Below are 22,197 nucleotides of genomic sequence, written 5' to 3'. Positions count from 1 at the left end.
AGTGTAAGACAACAGGTGGATACAGACAGAGGGGGAAATACAAGGAAACAATGAGACAGTATTGGTCAGCCTGACAGGCAATGCTCTCAGCAACCAGTGGTAAAATTGACTGTAGGCATCACAGCAAAGGAGAGTTTTAAGGAGGGATTTGAAGGAAAATAACGAGGGAGCTCTGTAGCTATTTACGGTGAGTTCACCCCAAGCGTGAGTGGCAGTATGCTAGAATGCTTGCTTGAAAATGTAACAAGTAGGCAACGTAGGCTGGCATCATTGGCTGATAAAAAGTGATAGTCAACATTTCAATAGTGAATGAGAGACTATAGGTAGGTTCCAATTCAGCAAAGGACTTAACCATGTGCTTGAGCCTCACTGAGGCCAATGGGGCTTAAGCACATATTTTAAATTCTTTGCTGAATTTGGGCCTATCTTAGGGTTTTATACTGCCACCCATCGCTGTAGTTTCTGACCACCTTCCATGTAAAATCTACAGTAATAGTAAAGTCCTTAATGGACTTCCTGGAGTCCCTAGCACTTTTTCCTTTTTGGAGTAAAATCTTTTTGGATTATGTCTTTAGTTATTTAGATTTTATTAAGTTCCCTTTTTTCCCCAGGCTGATTTGTGGATTTGTTTCTGGAGAGATTTCCAGATCTTGTGCTGCTGGACTTTTTAAAAAGTTTCATTCAGGAAATTTTAGATGAATTTAAAGTAAATTACCTGCATCAGTGCACTTTCAACTATTGCATAACAATTCAAAGGTACGGAACAATGGAAGGTGTTCTGGAAGGGATGTCTGATACCTGTCTGCGTCTCAATAATCATTAGTGTGGAGGAAGATTTTGAAATAACTGCATGTTATTAATACTTGTGAAGACTTCACTAACTCACAAGTCTGGAACACTTTAAATAAGCGAGAATTGAACCTACAATAAACATCTCAAACTCTTTCAAGTGAGGTTGTTTTAGCATAGGAGACAATAAATCAAACCAGAAGTCAACTTCTAGGGATGCTAAACTTTTCTATGCTTCAGAGCCAAGATTTTAAAGATTGGCTAGTGATTTTGAAGGCTTCCATTGTTGGATGTCCAACCTGAGACACCTTAAAGATGTGCCCTCAAAATGTCACGGGTCTTTTAAGTGTCTCAAGTTCGGCAAAAATAGTAGCACTCAAAATAGCTAGGCATTTTGGAAAGTCTTGGACAAATGGCTGAGGTTTTACTTAATAGTCTTTTACTCTTATCTGGAGTAACTAAACAGACCCAGCCCTCGCCATACTACCAGAAAGAGGAAGAGCAGAAGGCAGTGGAATCTGATGTTAGTGATGAGCAAATTGAGTTAGAATTATGGGTGGGGGAAGGTTTATTATCAAAATGCAGATGAAGAATAAATACAATGCCACCAAATGGATCATTAATGTGTTTGCTTGGGATCTCAGGTTGGAGGGTTGCCTCCCTGAGCCTTATAATATGTTATAGTGTTTTATGACATCTTTCCTCCCTACATGGGGGCTGGTCCCAGCTAGGGTAAATTGTCATTGCTCCATTGATTTTCTTCTTAGCTTATTAAACGTGGGACAATGGTAAAATCAAGTTTATTCTAGCAAGTCAGAAAAAAATCTACAGCTGAGTATGGCAAGACAGGAAGATCAACCATCAGGAATTGAAATTAAATTATAAATCTAAGGGAAATAATCTCAAAATAACATCAACCAGAAAAACACTTAAAACTCCTTGCCTATTTTAGGACTAAAAAGATGTCTTTTCAACAGCCTCTAAAAAAAGAGACTCATTTATTGCTTTATGCCTCTAATACCCTCAGCAAGCAGAAACTAAGCTATTGACTGTTACATTTGACTTTGGTGGGGTCTCAGCTCTTTGCCACCTCACTTGTGAAGGAAAAAAAGAACAACTGCCAATGCGGACTCCCACTCCAGATTCTTGACTCTAAGCAACCACACTGTGCCTCCAGCCCCAGACTTGAACCTGAACATCCATACATTGTGGGGCCAGCCTCAGATTCATCAGCCCAGGTAAACATACAACCTTCCAGTGTGCCTTCCTACCTGACAGACCCTGGAATAGCTGGCCCTCCAGCAACAGATGCTTAAGATATGCGCATCCCCAGTTGTATTAGAGATGCTATGTTGACACCTCTTTCAGTTCTGTTGGACCCAGCACAATCCTGTAATCAAACATTTCAGAACCTTACCAAAAGCTTGGTGTATGGCTTAGAAACCCGGGAAGCTCCAGGGAGAAGGGTTCCCCAACTCATCTCATCTCTAGCCTGGTAGTAACCTAGCAGCCTGAGGCTTTTAACCTTCCAAGCAGGGTGCCCTAAAGGAGACTTCCTGTAGAGTGAGCTCCAGCTGCAGAGAGGAGCTCAGAAAACCAATTCAGTAGCTAAATCCTGAATACTCGTTACACTGGGAATGAATGAGGCCCGGAGACAGTAGAGGTACAGGTCCCAAATCAGGTAATTCCTTTATAGTAGCGGTTCTCAAACTTCATTGCACCGTGACCTCCCCCTTCTGACAACAAACACAACCCCGGGAGTGGGGACGGAAGCCTGAGCCCCACTGCTCTGGGCAGGGGGGCCAAAGCTGAAGCTCAAGGGTTTCATCCCCAGGCCCAGGGCCTGCAACCTGAGCCATGTTGCTCAGGGCTGAAGCCTCGGGCTTTGGTCCCGGGCAATGGGGCTCGGGCTTCAGCCCTGGGCCCCAGCAAGTCTAAGCCAGCCCCAAATAACCCCCGTTCAAAGGGGGTCATGACCCACTTTGTGGTCCAGACCCACAGTTTGAAAACCTCTACTTTATAGTCTGCACAAAAAACATCAGCTCAGCATATAAAAGATACATCAGAGGTCTGATTCTCCTCTAACTCACCTGAAGAAGAGCTCTGTGTAAGCTCTAAACCTTGTCTCTCTCACCAACAGATGATGGCCCAATAAAAGATATTGCCTCACCCACCTTGTCTCACCGTTGTAAAGCAGGAATAATGCCAGGGCGAGAGGAGAATCAGACCACAAGGTCCTTCTTAAAAGAACAGACAAAGCCACACAAACCACTTCTTCTATGAGACTGTTCAGCAGGGACTTTATCATTTTACAAGAAATAAAACTGGCCTTGTCTGAGTTTCCCCGTTTGTTTCATCTTGTCTGTATCTGTCTTCCAGCTGTTCGGGGCAGGGAATGTTTCTATTTTGTGCGCTGCACAGGGCCAAGTAGATTATCAGCCCTAAACCAATCATAAATAGTCATGATAACAATTACATCTTTCATAAGCAGGAGTCGCTGGAGTAAAATTGTTGCCAGGGAATTGACTGTTCATGACATGAGTGACACCCTGCCATGTTGAACAGCTACCTCGTGATCAGGTTCACCACCTCCATTGTATAGGACTCTGATACCTTGTCACAGAATTCACATGTGGGGCAGTGGGAGTTTGGGGGCAGCTCATTGAGATTCAGAAACACATTGCACTATTGACTGTGACCGAGTCTCCTGGTACACTGAGCAATGAACTGCAGTGTGCTAAGACGGAGAAGCCACTGCCACTTGATTCAGACCACTAGGCTAACGAAAAACAGCTCTGCAAATAAATCACCAAAGCAATCACAAGGTACACAGACGTAATCAAGCAACCCTTCCAAGAGCTACCCGTTTAAAAATGGGGAATCGGCGTTTGCTTTCATCCATCCGTCCATCCATCCCTTGCTAGACAGAAGAGCTAACACCATAGAAGCACACCACTCCACTAACTAATCTGACCTGACGCGCTAATTGCTGCCTACAAGGAGGGTCAGAACTAAGCAGGAAGCCAGTTCAGATCCACCGCAATGCGACACGGAAGCAAAAAGGTGTTCTCAGTAATTACCTCACCCTGAATCTGTTACAGGGGAAGAGATCGCTTTGGTTACAGATCTATCAATGAGGCATTGTTTCCTACTAGCACCACGGGCCTTTTTGTCTGGAGATGAGTTGGGGAGTGAATCTGCCCTGCATCTTGACTGCTTGCCACTAGGAAAGCTGTTGGATTTACAATGTCTGTGTGGACAGATAGTGAGCAACTGGTTAAGGAGCAAGGTGATCCTTCCCCTGCAGGAGTGGCTAGTACTGTGAAACCCTGCTGTGCTATTCTGACAGTCCCTGCTTAGTTTCATGCAGCGTCCACGGATAAAGGCAGCTTGACATTCAAAGGAAAATAAATCCATAAGCATAGGTGGGCTTTAATTTGTTGACCATTTCAGGGCTGGCCTTATGATCCAGTGGGTTCCAGGTAGCTGGGGGAAGGAAATAAGGTTGCGAGATAGCTTCTGTCACTCTGGTCCTACTCTCTGAAAAGACACCAGTGATGGGAGCCAACCACTGGATCCTATGCACTGCTAAGCTCCCTGGGTCTGGATAGTGACTGACCACTGCAGAGGCAATGCAGCCCCTCCCCTCCCGATTTCTGTCTTCTATTTAGCACAGAGGTTTTCAATCTGTGGAGCGCACCCCCATGAAAACCATCACCTCCTGCCAGGAACCGGCGGATCAGAAACTGGTGGGAGCCTCCTGGCCCACTCGGGCCCCTGTCTTTCAGCTCTGTGAAAGCCAGGGAGCCTGCTGGCTGCCCAGCAGCCCTTCCTGTCCTGCTCCCCAAGCCGGGTTGCCTTTGCACGGCTGGGCGTGCCCCAGGCAGGGTGATGCGTAAACACCTGATGCGTTCTTGCCTCTCCCCTGAAGGAGCCTGTCGCCAGCCAGTGATGCCCCCTGGAGCTGGCCCCTGCCCGCAGAGCCTGGCTGCCACCAGAAACTCCCTCAGGCACTTCTCGCTGCTGCCCTGGCACTCCTGGCTCTGCTGCTGCTCCTCAGCCCAGAGGCGACAGATGGGGCGGTCACCCTCCCCCAACAAGAGTTACCTGTCATCTCTGGATCCCTGCTTCTGGTCTGGGTGTCTCAGGTGCATTCTGAGGTGCAGACCCTGAAGGCTCTGTCCTCCAGAGCCCCCCAGTTGTTTGGACACATTCCCTGCCAGAGACCACGTGGCTGTGGGAGCTCTGGTCTTAGCTATACCCTTCAGGGACCACATCCCTTTCTCTCTCTCTCTCTCTCTCTCTCTCTCTCACACACACACACACACACACACACAGGATAAGAGAGTTACAGATCTATGGAAAACCACAAACTGCTGACCACCCCTCTCAGGCTGATCTCATCCCCTTTTGTGAGCCCGAGTTAGGTCCTGAGGGAAGGCATGGTATCTCCAGCCTCCTCTCCTCTGCTGGGCTCTCTTTTCCTGGAGTGGGAACAGCTTCCTTTGGGTTGGAGGAGGAGCACGCCTTTTGAAACAATCTCTGCCCCTCTAGCTCAGGTGGTCAAGCAGGGAAACAACCTGGGTGCTAGGCTGGTGGGAATTCCAGACCCCTCCCCCTTCCAACTGGTTTCTGCCTAGAAAGTCTATTCGCAGGCATTGTCCCTATGGGAGCATCCCCATTGTTTCACCAGGGGAGAGCCTTTCAGTGCAGATGGCCCTTGATGGCAGCCTGTGGCAGCTTTCGAGACACAGCTTCCCCACTACATGTCACATTCCTGCTGCAGAGCGGATGATCTAATCCAGAGCGACGGTTCCAATTGCAGACAGCGTTCAACAACCCAAGGGAATTCATAACTGGAGGCAGACACCCCCCCAAACTGTCGCAACTGCCTCTCCAATCTGGCTGCCCCACAGCTGAGGGGGAAGCAGGTTAGGACTGCATTTTGCGGTGCCCATGGGCAGCGCTGATCTTACATATATTTAGAGAGACAAGGTGGGTGAGGTAATATCTTTTATTGAACCAACTCGTTGGTGAGAGAGACCAGCTTTTGAGCTTTTACACGGTACATTCGTTTATTTAGAGGCATTCAAACCTGGTTTCTTCCATCCCCCTCCCCAGGAGGCTCTGCCTCTTCTGCCCCTTCTATTTGCCTCCTATTAAATAAAAAGGAAATTTTTATTGCCACTAACCCTGTGGTTCCATTGCTTGGAAGACGCTGGGCAAGGGGGCAGCGCATGCGGCTGAACCCCTTCATCTAGGCTGGGGTGACCAGATGTCCCCATTTTATAAGGACAGTCCCGATATTCGGGGCTTTGTCTTATACCAACGCCTATGACCCCCACCCCCGTCCCAATTTTTTCACACTTGCTATCTGGTCACCCTAAGTGCATCCCTCTGTGGAAGCACTCATGTCCCCTGGGACCTAAACCAGCCTATTCCGTTAGCTCGGAGCTCTCACCTTGCCATCGTCATGATAGACAAAGATATTCCTTGTGCTGTTGTCCTTCAAGTAAGTGATTTGCAGTCCATGTGGGTTCCCTATTTTTGAAGGCTGGAAAGTCGCATTTAAATGTTCAATCTTCATAATTGCTTTGGGTTCTTTTGCCTGGAAAACACAGCTGAATGAATAAACGTCTGAAAAGCAACCAGAAAAGCAACCAGAAAAGCATCTTTCAAATCAGCGTGCAGTTCATGTAATCATAAACGCTCCCTATTGAGGCTGCTGGCCAACAAAACGGCCTGGTGATGATGCAGCAAACTTTCCTAGCCCACCATGAATGGCTGCCGTCAGCTTGAGAAAGCGCTTTGCAGCTCTGGGAAATACAGAAGAATTGGTATAATATTATAGCACAAGGGGGAAGGTTCAGGCCAGAAGTGGGGTGAACCAGCTGGGTCACAAGATAGGATGCTGTGCAACACAGTGACTTCAGAAATGCCTCCTCCCTAGTACAAGAACCCCCACTCCCATGCCCTTCTCAATCACCTCCTTCCTGACTCCAGATTCCCACTGGCATCTTCACTGAACTAGTAAATGGCCTGTATTTTTGCCTGGCTGAACACTATTACAAATGTGCTCAGCCACGCAAAAAATACAGACCACTTACCAAATAGGCCAGGATGCTTTTAGCATCCCAAGCATCCTGGACCAGTCCACTGCTGGTCTGGAAGGACTGAACATTATTCCCTTGCCAATGACAATGAAGCTCTTATTGCCACACTATCTGTCTGGACACAAAGTGCCAGTTTCCACACAGGTCATGCTCTCTCTCCTACACAAACACATTTGTTTGCTTTTAACTGAACTCCTCACGTTGCTCTTATCTGCCCCCACACTGGGAGGTCCTTGGGCAGAGCAAGAGACAGCAGAGCACTTTCCAACCCTCACAAAGGAGGAAAATCATGTATTTCTCTGGTTAGATCTGTTTTATGGATTAGGTCTAAGTAGGAGTCTGGGAGCTGGGACCTCCTGAGCACTAATCCCAGGGCTGACACAGACTCCCTCCGGGCAGCTCACTGAACCTCTCTCTGCAGCACAGGTTCCACTCACATGAAGTAGGTCTAACAATTAACCTGCCTCAAAGGGGCCCTCTGTGGATTTAGCTACTGAAGGTGAATAAAGCCCTTTGAAGATTAAAGACCCCACTCCCCACTTGGTACCACTGGTTTTATGCCGCTGTAGCTCCCTTGACTTACAACTGGGTGCAACTGGGGTAAGACAGTGGAGAACTAGGCCCTAAAAGTCCTATGCACCACGTGTCAGAACTTCAGCTGGTGCAAATCAAAGTACCCCCCCTGACGTCAGTCAAAGATCTTGCCCTGTAAGTGCTTTTATTTGTTTAGCGTGTGCATGGTCGTCTAGCCAAGCGATGGAATTTTCAGTGGCGTGGTGCAGTTCTTCTAAGTCACTGCTGAACCGAGTCGGCCGGCATTCATCAACAATGTGCGTCATCGTCTGTGTTGCCCCAAAGCTGCACAAAGGGCTGTCACGAAGGCCCCAGCAATACTGGTTGGCTGCACAGAGACCTTGCCCGGTCTGGAACCTGTTCAACAGGGACCACTGGCGACAGGGCAGGTCAAAACTAGGCAGGCAAATTGTGGGATCAGCAATGAGGGACTGGCTGGGGATTATAACAGATATCCATTCCTCTTGCCAGAGCGTTTCCACCCTAACATCCTGGAGTGGCAGATGAGAGCATAATGATGTAATGGCAAACATGCAGCTGGTGGTTTAAAAAGGTCATTGTGCAGCAGCAGGCTTGAGTTAGCACGTACTTTCTCCAGTAACTTGCCAGTAGCAACCTTTCATCTGATATAAGGAGGAGCGATATTGCTCAGAACTGAAGCCATGGGAGTGGAGCTGGATGCAGGGTATCGGAGATGACGCGCATGGTGGCATGTAACTGCGTATCCACCAGTTTGGTGTGTGACAATCGACTCCAGACTGGTGCGCAGTACTCCGCCACCGAATACGGGGTGGCAAGAGCTGACGTCCGCAAAGTTGGAGCACGAGCACCCCATGACAAACCTGCCAGTTTGCTAAGAAGATTGTTGCACGTATCAACTTTAGCTGCTGTCTTCTTCAGGTGGGCATGATAACTCAGTGTGCAGTCTAAGGTCATACCTAGACAGATCGGTTCTGCTTCATGCTTCACCTTCTGACCATTCAGAGAAACATGCAGTTCTCGGGTTGCGCTGGCATGATGAAGATGGAACAAATTGGAGACTGGTTTTATGATGCTTGGCTGGAGGCGCCAAGGGCTTTAAACTCTATGATTAGATGCATAAGAGTGGAACAGCCACTAAACTTGCTGGAAGCCATGTATATTCAGTGGTGGAAATTGGCCAGAAGTTTGTATCTATTTAGTTCTAACAGAAACAATGACTAGGAGGCTGGTTCTCATTCTTTGTAATCTCTTCTCCCAGCCACTTCAACAGTGAATTTACAATAGTCATACTCCCTATTCCAAGGCCCCTTCTAGGCGAAGATCTCTAAGTGCTTATTGAAATAAGCTTCCCAAGGCCATCGTGAAGTAGGAAAGCATCATTACACCCAATTTTCACAGGGGGCTCAAATACAGCATGGCATGGACCACTTGGGTCCTGAGCAAAGTTATCCCAAAACAGCCAAGTGTTCCTTCAGAGGAGAGCCTGCTGATGATTTTGGATCCCTGGGCTTTAGAGACAGAAGAAACATTCCATTTTTCACAGGGGGGGGGAGGGATAGTTCAATGGTTTGAGCATTGGCCTGCTAAACCCAGGGTTGTGAGTTCAATCCTTGAGGGGGCCATTTAGGGATGGGGCAAAAATTGGGGATTGGTCCTGCCTTGAGCAGGGGGTTGCACTAGATGACCTCCTGAGGTCCCTTCCAACCCTGATATTCTATGATTCTATGACATGCACTTACTCCGCACAAGTGAGAGGGCAGCGATGAAAAATAACTGGGGGCAGAATCTAAAAATGTTGATGCCAGCCCATTTCACCTACAGCCAAGAAGAAAAATAAGCCAGCTCCCACCTCCTGCAGGTGGCCTAAGATACTTGCACTGAATTCGATGAACAGGCAATACTTCAAATATATCTAATACGCCTCAGAGATGGCAGCCAGATAGACATCCAATACGGAGGCCATGACACAATACACAAGCAGGCCCACTAGAAATGGACCCTGGAAGAATGGGCCGAAACCAAAATCCTGGATTTATGAACATCGCTCTCTCTGTGGAGAGGCATCGTGAAAGGTTTTTATTTTCCCACGACTTGGCTTACAACTACTGGCTTGAGTGAGACGCGACATCTGCCACAATTATTTTTGGGCAGGGAGCGGAGTACATCTAGGATCACAGCAGCTGGTTTTTACCGTGTGCATATGGTCAGACTAGCTGAGCTCCTGTATCCCAGTGACCAGAGGGTAAGTCCCCACCTCACAGCGGATACAAGTGTGCAGCCCTGGGCTCACGAAGCCTTACTGTGGTTTCGATGCGGATGTGTGAGGTGGTGGGGAAATCCAAGCAGGGCAGAAGCGTGTGGACAAGATGGTCCCCATCACATCCATGGTTGGTGCTGGCGTCACACTGAATACCGTGAAAGAAGCTTTTAAACCACTGGAGTGGATGACAGCAACTTCATCTGGGTTACTGGAGACTCTCACTTCCTTTTAGGCAAGGATTGCATTTCTCCCACCTACAAACCAGGAGAAATCAGAGAGCCTATGGCGGAGATGATGACAGCGATACCCCTCTCAATTAGCTGCTGGGAATGGAGGAGAAAGTACCGACAGAGCTGTCGCTCCCTCCATTGCCATTCCCCTCCATGAAGCCATCGCTCACCAATCAGCCAGGAAAAGACTGCTGCTGGTTCGAGCCACTATTATTTTAACGGAACTTTTGCCCCCAGCTGGTTAGCAAGAGATCTTATAACCATTGAGCCCGCACGCAAAATGGCTGGCAAAGCCTAGGATTGAGGAAATAAGGCTGACATTAAAAAAGGCTACAGGGAGCAGAGGGATAATGCTTGAGGGGCGAGGGAGAGGGATCAGCATGAAAAGTGACACTGTTTTGATGCATCGGCAAGTTAGTATTGAATCTGAATGTCACTCCTGACATCACTAAATGAACTGGCCCAATGGTACTTACAGATAAGCACCAAGATTGGGGAGTTGGGGGGAGGGGCAGAAAGGGAGAGGGTGCAGCACTGCTTGGGTTTGACATTAACTAGAGTTTTACTTGGGTGGGAAGGATAGTGTGGGAAACGAACGAGAGGATTTGGGGGTAAAACAAATCAAATAACGTCCAGTTTCCACAACTTACCACATACTTTCATCCAGCATTCATTCAGACCAGTGGCACCATCATGCATTTAATGGCAGAGCTCCCTCTGGCACAGAATACCGTTCAGACATACAGCACAGCTGTGTGTCAAGGGCAGGCAGTGGGGCAGGTGGCAAATCAGCTTCTCTTCCCTACTGACTGGGGCCCACAGAGGTGCCAGGTTTTCACAAGGATAGCAAGGCACCTCTGGGTTTATGTAAAAAGGCCAGGAAAGCACACTGGATTTCTCTACTTGGTGAGTGCATGATGATAAAGTTCCTGTCCATTCATCGCAAACGTAATTTTCTTTTTAATGGCTCCACGTTTCACTTACAACAGATGAGATCCACTCCTGAGAAGAAGACAAATACTTCCTAGCTTGACACTGAAATATAAAAAAACAGATGCACTTTCCTTTGTGACTGTTTGTCGTCGTCTTTAAGGGAGCGTTCAGAATCCAAAGGAGAACTCTTCACTGCCTGCCCCTCTGTGCCCTTGGAGTTTACAAACCAAGGAATGCAGCTGCTGTAGGCTTTCAAATTCCTTCTGCTATCCAAACACCACAGTGGGCCTGCAGCCTCTCCTCTGTTGTGTGGTATCGTCTCCACCACAGTGTGGCCACAGACATAAAACTGATGTAGAGCGGATTGGCAGATCCTTGTGATCTAGCATTGCAGAGCTAGAGCTAAGGGAAACTTCTTTCTCTCAGTAAACAAAGATGATGGGGTCAGGTAGCTGTAGTGCTCTATACGTGTGGGCCAAGATTTGTAAAGGTATTTAGATGTTGCTGTGCTCAGTGTTGCAATGCCTAACTGATTTAGGAGCCCAAATATTTTGAAAGGGGATTTAGGCACTGAGGAGCCAAATCCTCATTGAGAGTTGATGGGATTTGGACTCCTAAGTGCCTAAATCCCCTTTTAACATGAAATTTAGGCTCCTAAATCAGTTCAGCATTGGACCACTGAGCCCAGCAATACCTAAATACCTTTACAAATCTGGGCCTTGGGCTTTTGTTCCTCGAGCAGTAGAAGAATAAACGACCGGACGTCTTCGAAAAGTTGGTGACTCCTTATGACAAAACGGTACCATGGGGACTGTTTGATCAAAGACAAACCCACGTGAATAAAACCTCTGGTGACTGTGCTGTGGCCCCAGATGCTTACATCATTTTTGTTGAAGTACTTCAGTGCACCTTCCCGTTCCGATAACACAAATTTTCTGTTTAAGAACTGCCCATTGTCACGTCCTCTTTTCCAGAGAAGCCCTTCTCTGTACCCTGCAAAGAAAATCAGAGAATCGTGGATGACAAGTTTTGTTTTTCAAAGAGAAAAGCTGAAAAATGAACATTTTACAAGACACAGAGTCGACAGGCCACAGAGCCACCTTTCCCCTCAGACGTGTCTTCCTCACTCTGCTCTCTCGCTCTTTCTTTTGTATCTTGTGCTTCAAAGGTCACCATTCTTTGATACTGGGATTTGACAGGCCGTCTGGGATTCACACTGCACAGTACACTCAGAGACACTGGGGAAGCCTTCAGAGCACTGCTGGGTTCTTTCATTGGTTCCCAAGACACCAACCTCACCAGCACGTCTCACCCCATGAACGTGCTCATTTTGCTTGCGTCAGTAGCCCTTTGGAGCATAACTGAGGCAAGCAGGATCTGGCCCCACGTGTTGACGTTACTAAGGAATCAGAAGAAAAAAATAAAACCCAGTTCCCGGTGGATAGTGGCTGATAACACAGAAAACCACAAGGACATAGCTGACTGCTTTTGTTGTCTGTCTGCTCAAACAGGACATACCCGAAGCCCACTGAAGCCAATGGGAGTGTTTCCAAATACCTTAAAACAAACAAACAAACAAACAGGGAAAAAACCCACTTACAAGCTTTTCCACTGACTTCACTGGACTTTGGGTCAGCACCTGAGCCATGGGACACTCAACTACTTTCTCCCGCTTTGAGCTGCTCCATCCAACTCTGAGATTCTTTAGCAAGACATCACAGGGAAGCATGCGCATAACCCTCAGTGGAATACAATAGAGACCATCACTGGAAGAAGAAGCTTTCACCACCCATATTGTTCCTGTTCTGTTTCCCCACACGGCTTTCACCAGCACTAAAGTCAATACAAGGGTTTTGGTTTTTTAGATTATTTTTAAAACAAATCAGGAAAATTTATTCCGCCTCAGCGTTCCCGAACAGCAAACACAATGGCAACTCACCACTGCACGCTCTTCTCCAGTGGCTCAATAGCCAGAATGTGCAGATTAACCAGCCAAATGATATTTTTAAGCATTGTCCTTACTTTGCAACATTTTTTTTCTTTTTGTTTTTCACAAGCAGTCTCCTACACAATCACTATAAATACTGACTGAGCTGTTTGATGCTCTCCTTCAGTTTGAGATCTTAATTATAAAAATATTCCCGTCAAGATTTCTCTCTCTCTCTCTCTCTCTCTCAATTTATCTTCTCTGTTCTATTTAGTTTTTATTATTGACTCTCAGCAGCTAGGATTGTAAAGTGAAAAAATTAAATGCTTTTTACTTGTAACTAAGCTCTTTCTCTATATGCAAAGTAGCTACAGTATTAGCAAGCAGACTATCATCTGTATGCATGTTATAAAACGGCAATTTACAGAAATGTCATCCTGGGAGTGCATTTCAGAAATTTCTACCAGTGACTGTTATTGTAAATGTCCATCACCATGTCAAATTTATATAAACCACAGACCCCCAAAAAAGGGGAAAAAGTGCTATTCACCTTCTCGGTATGAGCTGCATAAAAATGTTCTGTATGGATGAGAGGTTGAAGCAAGATAATTTAGTTGTATATGCTACTGCTAAAGATACAAACAAAACCCCTAAATGTGCCTATGTTTATAGTCTGTAAACCAGTATCACACAGTTTTGGGGGTTTTTTCAAGATTATATTTACCCCTTCTGGATTTATGAAAGCAAAAGCCAACCGGTGTCCCAAAAGCTGAAATGGACCTTCCCTGAAGTAAAGGAGTACTTGTGGCACCTTAGAGACTAACCAATTTATTTGAGCATAAGCTTTTCTGTAGCTCACGAAAGCTTATACTCAAATAAATTGGTTAGTCTCTAAGGTGCCACAAGTACTCCTTTTCTTTTTGCAAATACAGACTAACATGGCTGTTACTCTGAAACCTTCCCTGAAGTGTTAATCAAAGCCGTCAACGTTAGGCATAAATAAATGCAATGGTGAAAACCCTGCTGTTGCTAATTCCGAATGTGAACTCCACAGCACATCATAAATCCAAAATACACATCAGACCGCTGGAATGCAGGATGGTAAACGGGCCAATAACTTGATACAGATGTAAGTGATGGAACTATTTGGAACCTGTCGGCAGCGCTTTCTTTTCCTTGTCCCTCTATCGGGGTCAGATAGTGGAGCGGGTTTCCTTTTTAAAATGCTGGGCCCCGTCGTACCTTCCCTGACAACCCCTTTGGCTGCCAATAGGTACAGATGTGTGCTACCACTCAGGAAAGAGCACTTGCATTTTCACCAGTCTCTAGGGATATCCCATAATACATTATTGACAGTCCTATCATTTAAAATTAGTACAGATTGTACACAGCCACACACACACACAGCTATGAAGCATGCACAGCGGCCGACTTTCATTTTTCCGGGTGGGTGCTCCACCCCCACTCCGCCCCTTCCCCCAAGACCCCACCTTTGCTCTGCCTCTTCCTGTCCCTGATCCGCCCCCTCCCCAAGGTCCCACCCTTACTCCGCCTCTTCCCACCCCCACTCCACCTCCTCCCCTGAGTGCACCCCACCCTCGCTCCACCTCTTCCCACCCAACCCGCCACCGAACAGCTGGTCGGCAGGTGGCTGGTGGGTGCTGAGCAGTCACTATTATATTTCCCCATGGGTGCTCCGGGGCTGGAGCACTCATGGAGTTGGCGCCTATGGAAGCAGGTGTGTAACAGAAAGGATCCTTCCTTGGAGCCAGTACCCACTCATACACAGCACCGTACAATCCCCGTTACCTGAGGTCGGTTGAACCTAAATACTTCCAAGTGCCACAAGTCCCATGGACTCACTAGCCTGATGCCAGCCATTCTGCAGGTCTCAGCTGGTCCCTCAGACCACAGCAGAGCAAGTCTCTTGAGGAGCTGCTCACCACCTCTCAGTGTCCAACCCCTCACTCATTTTTTACAGTCAAAATCCTGCTCATTGGTTTTCCTCAGATTCTCTGAAGCCCACCAACCACCACCTCTGCCTGGTTCATCTGCACTAAATCTAGAATAAATTAGTTTCTCTTTTCAGAGTGGTAGCTGTGTTAGTCTGTATCAGCAAAAATAATGAGGAGTCCTTGTGGCACCTTAGAGATGAACAAATTTAGTGGGTTCTAACCTATGAAAGCTTATGCCCAAATAAATTTGTTCGTGTCTAAGGTGCCACAATGACTCCTCGTTAGTTTCTCTTTGTTTCCTCAGGGCTGATCCCAGTTACACTGATGTAAATGGTCAATGGAGTTAATCCACGTTTACAGTAATTTAAATCAGAGCAAAATTTGGCTCCATTACTCCATGCTTCTAGCCAGCCTGCTCCCATGGGGTCACCAGGATGTGTTACACAACTTCCTTTACAGTTACCACATCCCCCCAGCAGGGCTATTGTCTTTACAGTCTGTGGTTAGTGAAACTCTTCTGTCAGCTCTCTTCTTCTCTCCTGTGTTGGCAAAAGCTCTGCCATTTTAGGTTAAACATCTATCTACTGCACAAGTACGAGCAACAGAGACACGTATGAATCTAAAGAATTAATAAAAAAGGCACAAATATTCTCTGCAGAACTGCGAGTTGGAACCAAAATTGTCCATTCCAATGACCTATACAGGCCTCCTGTCCTCAGAGGACAGAGTGGGCCAGAGAATCTATCCCATCAAATCTAATTCAAACTACAGGGGCATTTCTCCCCCCCTTTTCTCTTTTTCTTTCATTTTTTAATGAAAAAAAATAAAACAAAAATCTGAGTTCAATAGTCACCTGGGAGCTCTGGGTGCATTTCACCAAGCAGTAGAACTGGGAGTCAGTAGGAAGCTGAATAGTCGGAAGAAGAAGAGAAGAAGCAGAAAGCTGAAAAATCCCACACCTAATTTGGCCTATATGTGGCCCGCTAGTATAACAGCTAAAAGGCTCTAGTGTCAACCTGGCCAACAACTGCAACAGCTGAGAATATCAAGGTGAGCATGAAATACACTGATTGACACCAGAGGACTCTCATCATCACCATGGTACAGATTAATTCACTTGACTTCATGAGGAACTGAAGCTTTGAAGTCTTCTTAATAGGACACATCTACCTGCCAAGTCTGTATCCATCAGTGAAAATGCTACATACTCTGTACACAATGGATCTGAATGGGAATAATGTGTTTCTCCTCTGAGGGTGCTGACAGAAGACAGTCTGCAGGTGATGCCTCATTGATATGATATGAAAGTGCGAGATTTGCTTCACATGAGGCAGAAACATATACTGGGTTCTGATGGTCTGTGTTTGTTGGTTGCTCTTTTGAATAACGAATGCTATACAGCTTATTCTCAAAGATTTGCCATGTGGTTTACAAATCAAGGGTAGATATTTAGAGTGTTTGTATTTCCTTGAGGAAATCAATATTCAACATGGAGCTAATGGAAGGGATTGGAGAATACATCAGAAGCCATTTCTATTCATCCCTTTAAACTAGAGAGGCGGCTCCAGAATCTCAGCAGCACTTAATAGTATGGGACATCTGGGAAACAAGAACACCTCTTAAGAAGCTGCATGACAGGCTAGCCAAAGGCTGAATTGGGGGCAGGGGGGTGGGGTGGAGGATATTGCCAGGAGAGAGTGAACAGGAAGAACATCTGATGCCTGCCTGACACGGTGACCAATGTCAAAGTCAACAAAGCGTAGCGGGGAAGCATTTTTTCCCCTTTAAAATCTCACCTCCAGGTTTTCAGAGTTGCCAACATTTCAGATGTTTTGTCCGGGATAAAGGACGGCCGGGGGCCTCTGGGCTCTCAGCTTCCAGGGCTGCCTGGAAGTATTGCAGTTCAGACAAAGATCTAGAAGCTTAGATGATGATGATCTCAACCACTGGAGGCTTCACAGTCCTCCTTCCCTACAAGCCAAACTTCCACAACAAGCTTCCCAATGCCTGTTGGTACCACCTTGGGAGGAAGTCCCCCCCCCCCCCCCGAGGTGGCAGAGCTGCACTGGGGAGGCAATCACACCTTGCTGGCTGAGGTAGCACTCCTAGGCCCCAACACACACCTCCCCTCCAGCACAAAGTGATCCTCTTCCCTGACTCTGCCCATCCCCACCATCCCCCACAGGGGCTCTGTGCCATGCAGAAGGTACACACTCCTTCTGTGCCACCCCCCAATATACTGCCCACTGTACTGGTAGCCAACAGGCACTGGTTCCATTGCCAGGCGCCTCTCCATGACTGCAGAGGAAGGGGCAGGATTTCCCTGCAGGGGCAAAATCCTGTGAGGTGCAGGACTTGCCCAAAGGACCAGGCGCTAACCAGGCGCTAACTGTGTGGGGACCCAGTCTCAATGTGCAGGTAGTTAACGTCAGGTAGTATCAAGGCTTCCTTATCCTGGTTAAGAGCTTAGAAGGGTCACTGTGATTTTATGCTGATTCCCTCAGAACAAAAACAATGCTTCGCCCCTAGGCAGCACTTCAGATTATCAATGTGCTACATTAGCCACCAATCCTCGCACCCCGTTGGTGAAGTAGAAAAGTATGGCAGCATTACTACCCCCATTTTACAGACAGGAATACTGAGGCACACAGAGCTCAAGTGACTTGCTGAAGGTGGCACAGTGAGGATCAGAGCTCAGCCTGGTCTGGCTCCCCATGTTGTATTCAGCACACACATCTTTTGTAGCCCATGAAGCAGCCGTAGGCTGAGTTTTGTTTTAATTTTATTTCATTTATTTTAGTGGAAAAGTATAAATATTTGAGTAGTATCTTGGGTAGTGGACACATTAGTTGTTCTCTGTTAAATCTACTCGCTCCTTCATAGAAACATATTCTTCGTCTTTGGTTTTGTTATTAAAGAATAAATAATACTAATACTCTGGACTTCCACAGTATTGTCCCTAGGTGGATCTCAAAGCATCACATATTTGTGAATTGTACCTCACACTTGCCTCTGGGAGATTGATGTTATCCCCATTTTATAGAAATTATATATATTTATATATAAACTGAGGCACAGAGAGATTTGGTGACTTGCCAGAGTCACACATTGATTCAGTGGCAGAGCCAGATTTAGGACCCAGATCTCCCAGCCATCCTACTACATATGGATTTTTAAAATTATGATCTCCAGTTTTTAATCACTTCATGATGCATTGTGTTATTTGCATTACCTCCTGAGTATCCGTTAAACGGAACTGTGTGATATTTTTCTGCGGTTCACCTGGAGGATGTCTCCAGAACGAACCCCCCTGCTACAAGACACGTATGTCTACGTGACACCTAGACACCGACCTGCGGCTGGCCCATGCCAGCTGACTTGGGCTTGCGGAGCTCGGGCTGCAGGGCTGTGTCATTGCTGTGTAGACTTCCGAGCTCGAGCTGGAGCCCGCTGAGGTGGGAGGGTCCCAGAGCTCAGGCTGAAGTCTACACAGCAATGAAACAGCCCCGCCGCAGCCTGAGCCCAAGTTGGCTGGGTGTCTAGTTCAGTGTTTCTCCAATGTGGCCACCAGGGACTTTTCTTGCGGCCACAGCCTCCTGGGCTGGCGAGGGGGGGGGGGGGGAGGGCAAAGTAGTGGCCCCTCCCCCTCCCTGTTGCTCCTGGATGCCCCGCCTTGGTGCTGGTTGCTGGGGCCACCAGCAGCGGGTTGGGCCCTGCCCCCCTTTGGAGACACCCAGTGAGTTCCCCACCTTCCCAGGGGCAGTGGGGCTCAGGCTTTGGGGTTCAGCCCCGGGGTAGCGAGGTGGCAGGCTCTGGCCGCGGGGCTTCGGGCACCAGTCCTGGGCTCTGGCTGCACGGCAACAGGCCCAAGGCTCTAGCCTCCCCGATGCCTCCCCTGGCCCCCATCCAGAGCTTAATTAATTTGTCCCCAGGCTTGGCAGGGCTGAGTAAGTGCACTGTGAAAAGTGATACTTGTATGTTTGTTAATATCACGTGTCACAACGGACTTACTAGCTAGCAATAAATAAATGACAATGATTTGGATGTGTCTATGTGCAGATTTATTTGCTTTTCCTGAAGCTAATTATGAGTTTTAGGGGAAAGCGTGAGAGCGGCCACCAGCAAGAGTTGGTGGCCGCTCTCTGAGGCCACCAAAAAATTTGTCCTGAGAACCCTAGTTGCTGTAAAGCCGTTGCTGCTACTTCCCTTTATGCACTGGCATGGATTTTCATAAGCACATTGCTTGCTTCGTTTCTCTCTGCCTTCCTTTAGGGCAACATCCTTAGGAATTACTTCTCTGTCCTGCCCAAAATGAGAGTCTGTACCCTGTCAACGCCGATAAGTAGAAAAAACATTCACTTGGACTTGAACTGAACATGAACTCATCCAGGTTCCCTAGGCAAACTAAATATGTCAGCAAGAGGCTCTGATTTGAATGTCTCTGTCTGAAAGATCCTGAAAACAGCTACAGGAAGGCATTTAATATACTGGCTGCAGAATGGGGGCAGGGAGGGGCTTTCCTAAAAGCAGAGCATTTTACAGGGGAAGCTATTAGATTTGAAAAACTAAACCCCTTTCCCTTACTGATTCAGAATGAAAACAAATGTTGAATGTCAGAATTTCCCAAGAAGCAGAAATTCCGTTTTTCGACCAGGCCAACCTGCAACGCCAACTCACAGGGGTAGCCCTACATAAGTCAATGGGACTAGTTCAGTTACGAAGGACTAATCATCTAAACAAAGGTTTGCAGGATAAGGCCCTAAATGCACTCTTCATCTACCACTGAATGTCTCCAGCTCTTTCTTCCCTGACTGTAGTGGTGCTGAAGAGTTTAGGCTGCACAGCGTCTTACAAATAATTACACAGTCATTTCTTGGAACAAATGCACTTACTACCAGATACCGATGAAGTGAGCTGTAGCTCACGAAAGCTTATGCTCAAATAAATTTGTTAGTCTCTAAGGTGCCACAAGTCCTCCTTTTCTTTTTACCAGGTAAGTGTTTACTGTTGTGTAGATGTCAGCAACCGCATGTCAATTAAGAGGGAGTGAGTGACTCAGGGACTTGTTAATGAGAGATTTTGCCTCTAGGTCACTGGTCCATATCTGGATCAGGTCGGTTGCAACTGATAGCTGTTACCAGCTGAGGTTGTTCAATGGCCTGTATAAAATGAGAGTCTCGCCAGAAAGGCAAACAAGTAAACGCAGAGTGAGCATGGAGACTGAATTACCCTTTCGCCTGCTTACGTGGTACCTGAAGAATCACGTTGAGGCACACTCGTCAGGCCAGTGGGAGGCACTGCGGCTACTTGTGCTATCGCCTTTTTGTGACTAAACATGAATCTTCTGTTGCTAGTTCTGTCATTCTGGCACCCGTCAGGATCACTCAAATATTTGAAACAACCAGTCTCCTTGGAGACAGAACACATATTCTTCACATTGTAACTGGCTGCCAAGGCCCAGGTCTCCACGCACTAGCATCAAATGGTTTCTTATGCAGGCACATATTTCAAACAAAAGAATTTCCAGTCTTTTAACGAATCAGTCCTTTCCTAACAATCATTTAATATGCAAATTATCTTTCCTGAAGGCCATTTTAAACAGAAAAGAGTTTCCCATTGCCATCAAATCTGTCTTTGCTGCCTTCCAGGAGCTAATAAACCAATTATTGTCCTGCTGCATTGTAGCGCCTCAGCTACGGAACCAAGCTGCTGATTAAATTGATTGCTTCCACTATACCCAATTAACCCACTCACTCTGCAAATGATTGACTTAATCAGAGGCAATTAGCACTTGCATGGCTAAATCACTGCAGGAAGAGATATCTTGGAAGGTGATTGAGATTCCATGTTAGGGACATCTCAGTGGACCTTCCAAGGGATAACGTCATTATATGTATAGATCAGTACTGGAGCAGCCTGAAACGGCATGTCTGTGGTTTTAGCTGAAATATAAAATGGAAGACAGGAGGGGCGGGGAGGGGAGAGACTGCATGCACACGGAGGCTATTTTCGGACAAGATTTTAGGGAAAAATTGACATGTTATTGATAAAGGGAAAGGTAAGATGGGTGAGGTAATCTCTTTTATTGGACCAACTTCTAAAGGATACTACCTCACCCACCTGGCCGCTCTAATATTCTGGGACCAACACAGCATCAACACCACTGCGTATAACATATAACAAAGGGAAATGTGTCATTTGCCCCTGAAGATGGAAGATTTTCCACTGCACAGGTGGTGGTGGGGTGGAATGAGCTTCCCCACATCATGCCGGCAAAGCACCTCCACCTGGTTCTGGAGGACCCATCCTCAACACACGAAATGTTCATTCATTTCCCATGCTCAGCGCCTCTGCTGAGAATGCCAACACGGGAGCCCAGAAACATCATTTGTTACTTTGTGGGTGGGTGGGTGGGGCCCATCAGCACATGTGAAGCTGCATTGAGAACACCAACCCTTTCACATAGGCCAAAGAAACAGCTATCAGGAGGCGATAGCATTTAATCACTAGTGACCCTGGCTGGACTCAAACTGGTAAGCTACTGGTTCCAGGCTCCCTCTCTAACACTATATAAGTCCTTCAAGCTAAGTCGAACACATTTCACAAAACCGTCTGAACACAGATTTCATGCAAGGTATCCTTTGCCACAACCACTTAAAGACCGGACTTGCAGGCAGTGTCAGGACTATATGGAGTTAGAGACAATGTACGTAGGCATCGTCCTCTCCAGAATTCTATGTACTGGTCTGGATGAATCACAGATCAAACAACACTGGCCCAAGAGACAGCACGTTCCCAGCTTTCATGCAGAGTAATATAGCAAACACAAATATTGACCACCAGGAGTTCAAACAGTGTGAACTAATAGCCTCAGAAGCAAGAATGGAGACAGGGTTAGACCACATCCGGATTGACTTTTGGGCTGGAGCCAGGTAAATGGTAAGGAAGAAAAAAAATATATATATATATAGAATATATATAAATATATATATATATAGATCAGGGCAAAAATACCTATGTTATTTTGCTGTATCTTAAGCAAGAGAGCATTTTGAAATGACAAATGTGTAGTTTTCTTGCTACTAATCTGTTGGAAATCAATATAGTGAAATGGAGCCAAAATACAGTGTCTCTAAAGAAAAACATCAGACAGAGCTAAACAAAATGTTGGAGTCCTTGGCTCACTTCAAAGAGCATTAGACCTTTCCTATATGGATTTGTGTTGTATTGAAACACAAGGTCCGTTCCTGAGATTTAGGGTCCTGTGAATGTCATCATGAACAAATTTGCATTGCAGGCTCATGACTGAAAATCCAAATTGCTTCTAAGTAAATCTCCAACAATAAAGCTAAAATCCTTTAAGCCTGTGATGTTTGCCACGATTTAAATCTGATTAAAATCATTCATGACACCAACTAAACCTAACAGTCAGAAA

At 46.6% G+C, this 22,197-nt stretch overlaps 1 protein-coding gene across 1 annotated transcript in view; it reads right to left on the bottom strand.

The window, feature by feature from the left end:
• Window positions 1–22,197, bottom strand: part of ADAP1 (ArfGAP with dual PH domains 1) — a 103,297-nt gene that overhangs the window by 18,682 nt on the left and 62,418 nt on the right. Inside the window, exons 5-6 of the mRNA XM_073362062.2 lie at window positions 11,761–11,873; window positions 6,251–6,397 (exon numbers count right to left, since the gene is read on the bottom strand). Of these exons, the coding sequence (XP_073218163.1) occupies window positions 6,251–6,397; window positions 11,761–11,873 (260 nt within the window). The remainder of the gene's footprint in view (window positions 1–6,250; window positions 6,398–11,760; window positions 11,874–22,197) is intronic.

The sequence above is a fragment of the Lepidochelys kempii genome, chromosome 10 (assembly GCF_965140285.1).
Source record: "Lepidochelys kempii isolate rLepKem1 chromosome 10, rLepKem1.hap1, whole genome shotgun sequence".
NCBI classification, from domain to species: Eukaryota; Metazoa; Chordata; order Testudines; family Cheloniidae; genus Lepidochelys; species Lepidochelys kempii.
Note: the sequence above shows the minus strand (reverse complement) of the source record. Positions and strands in the feature narration are given on the sequence as shown.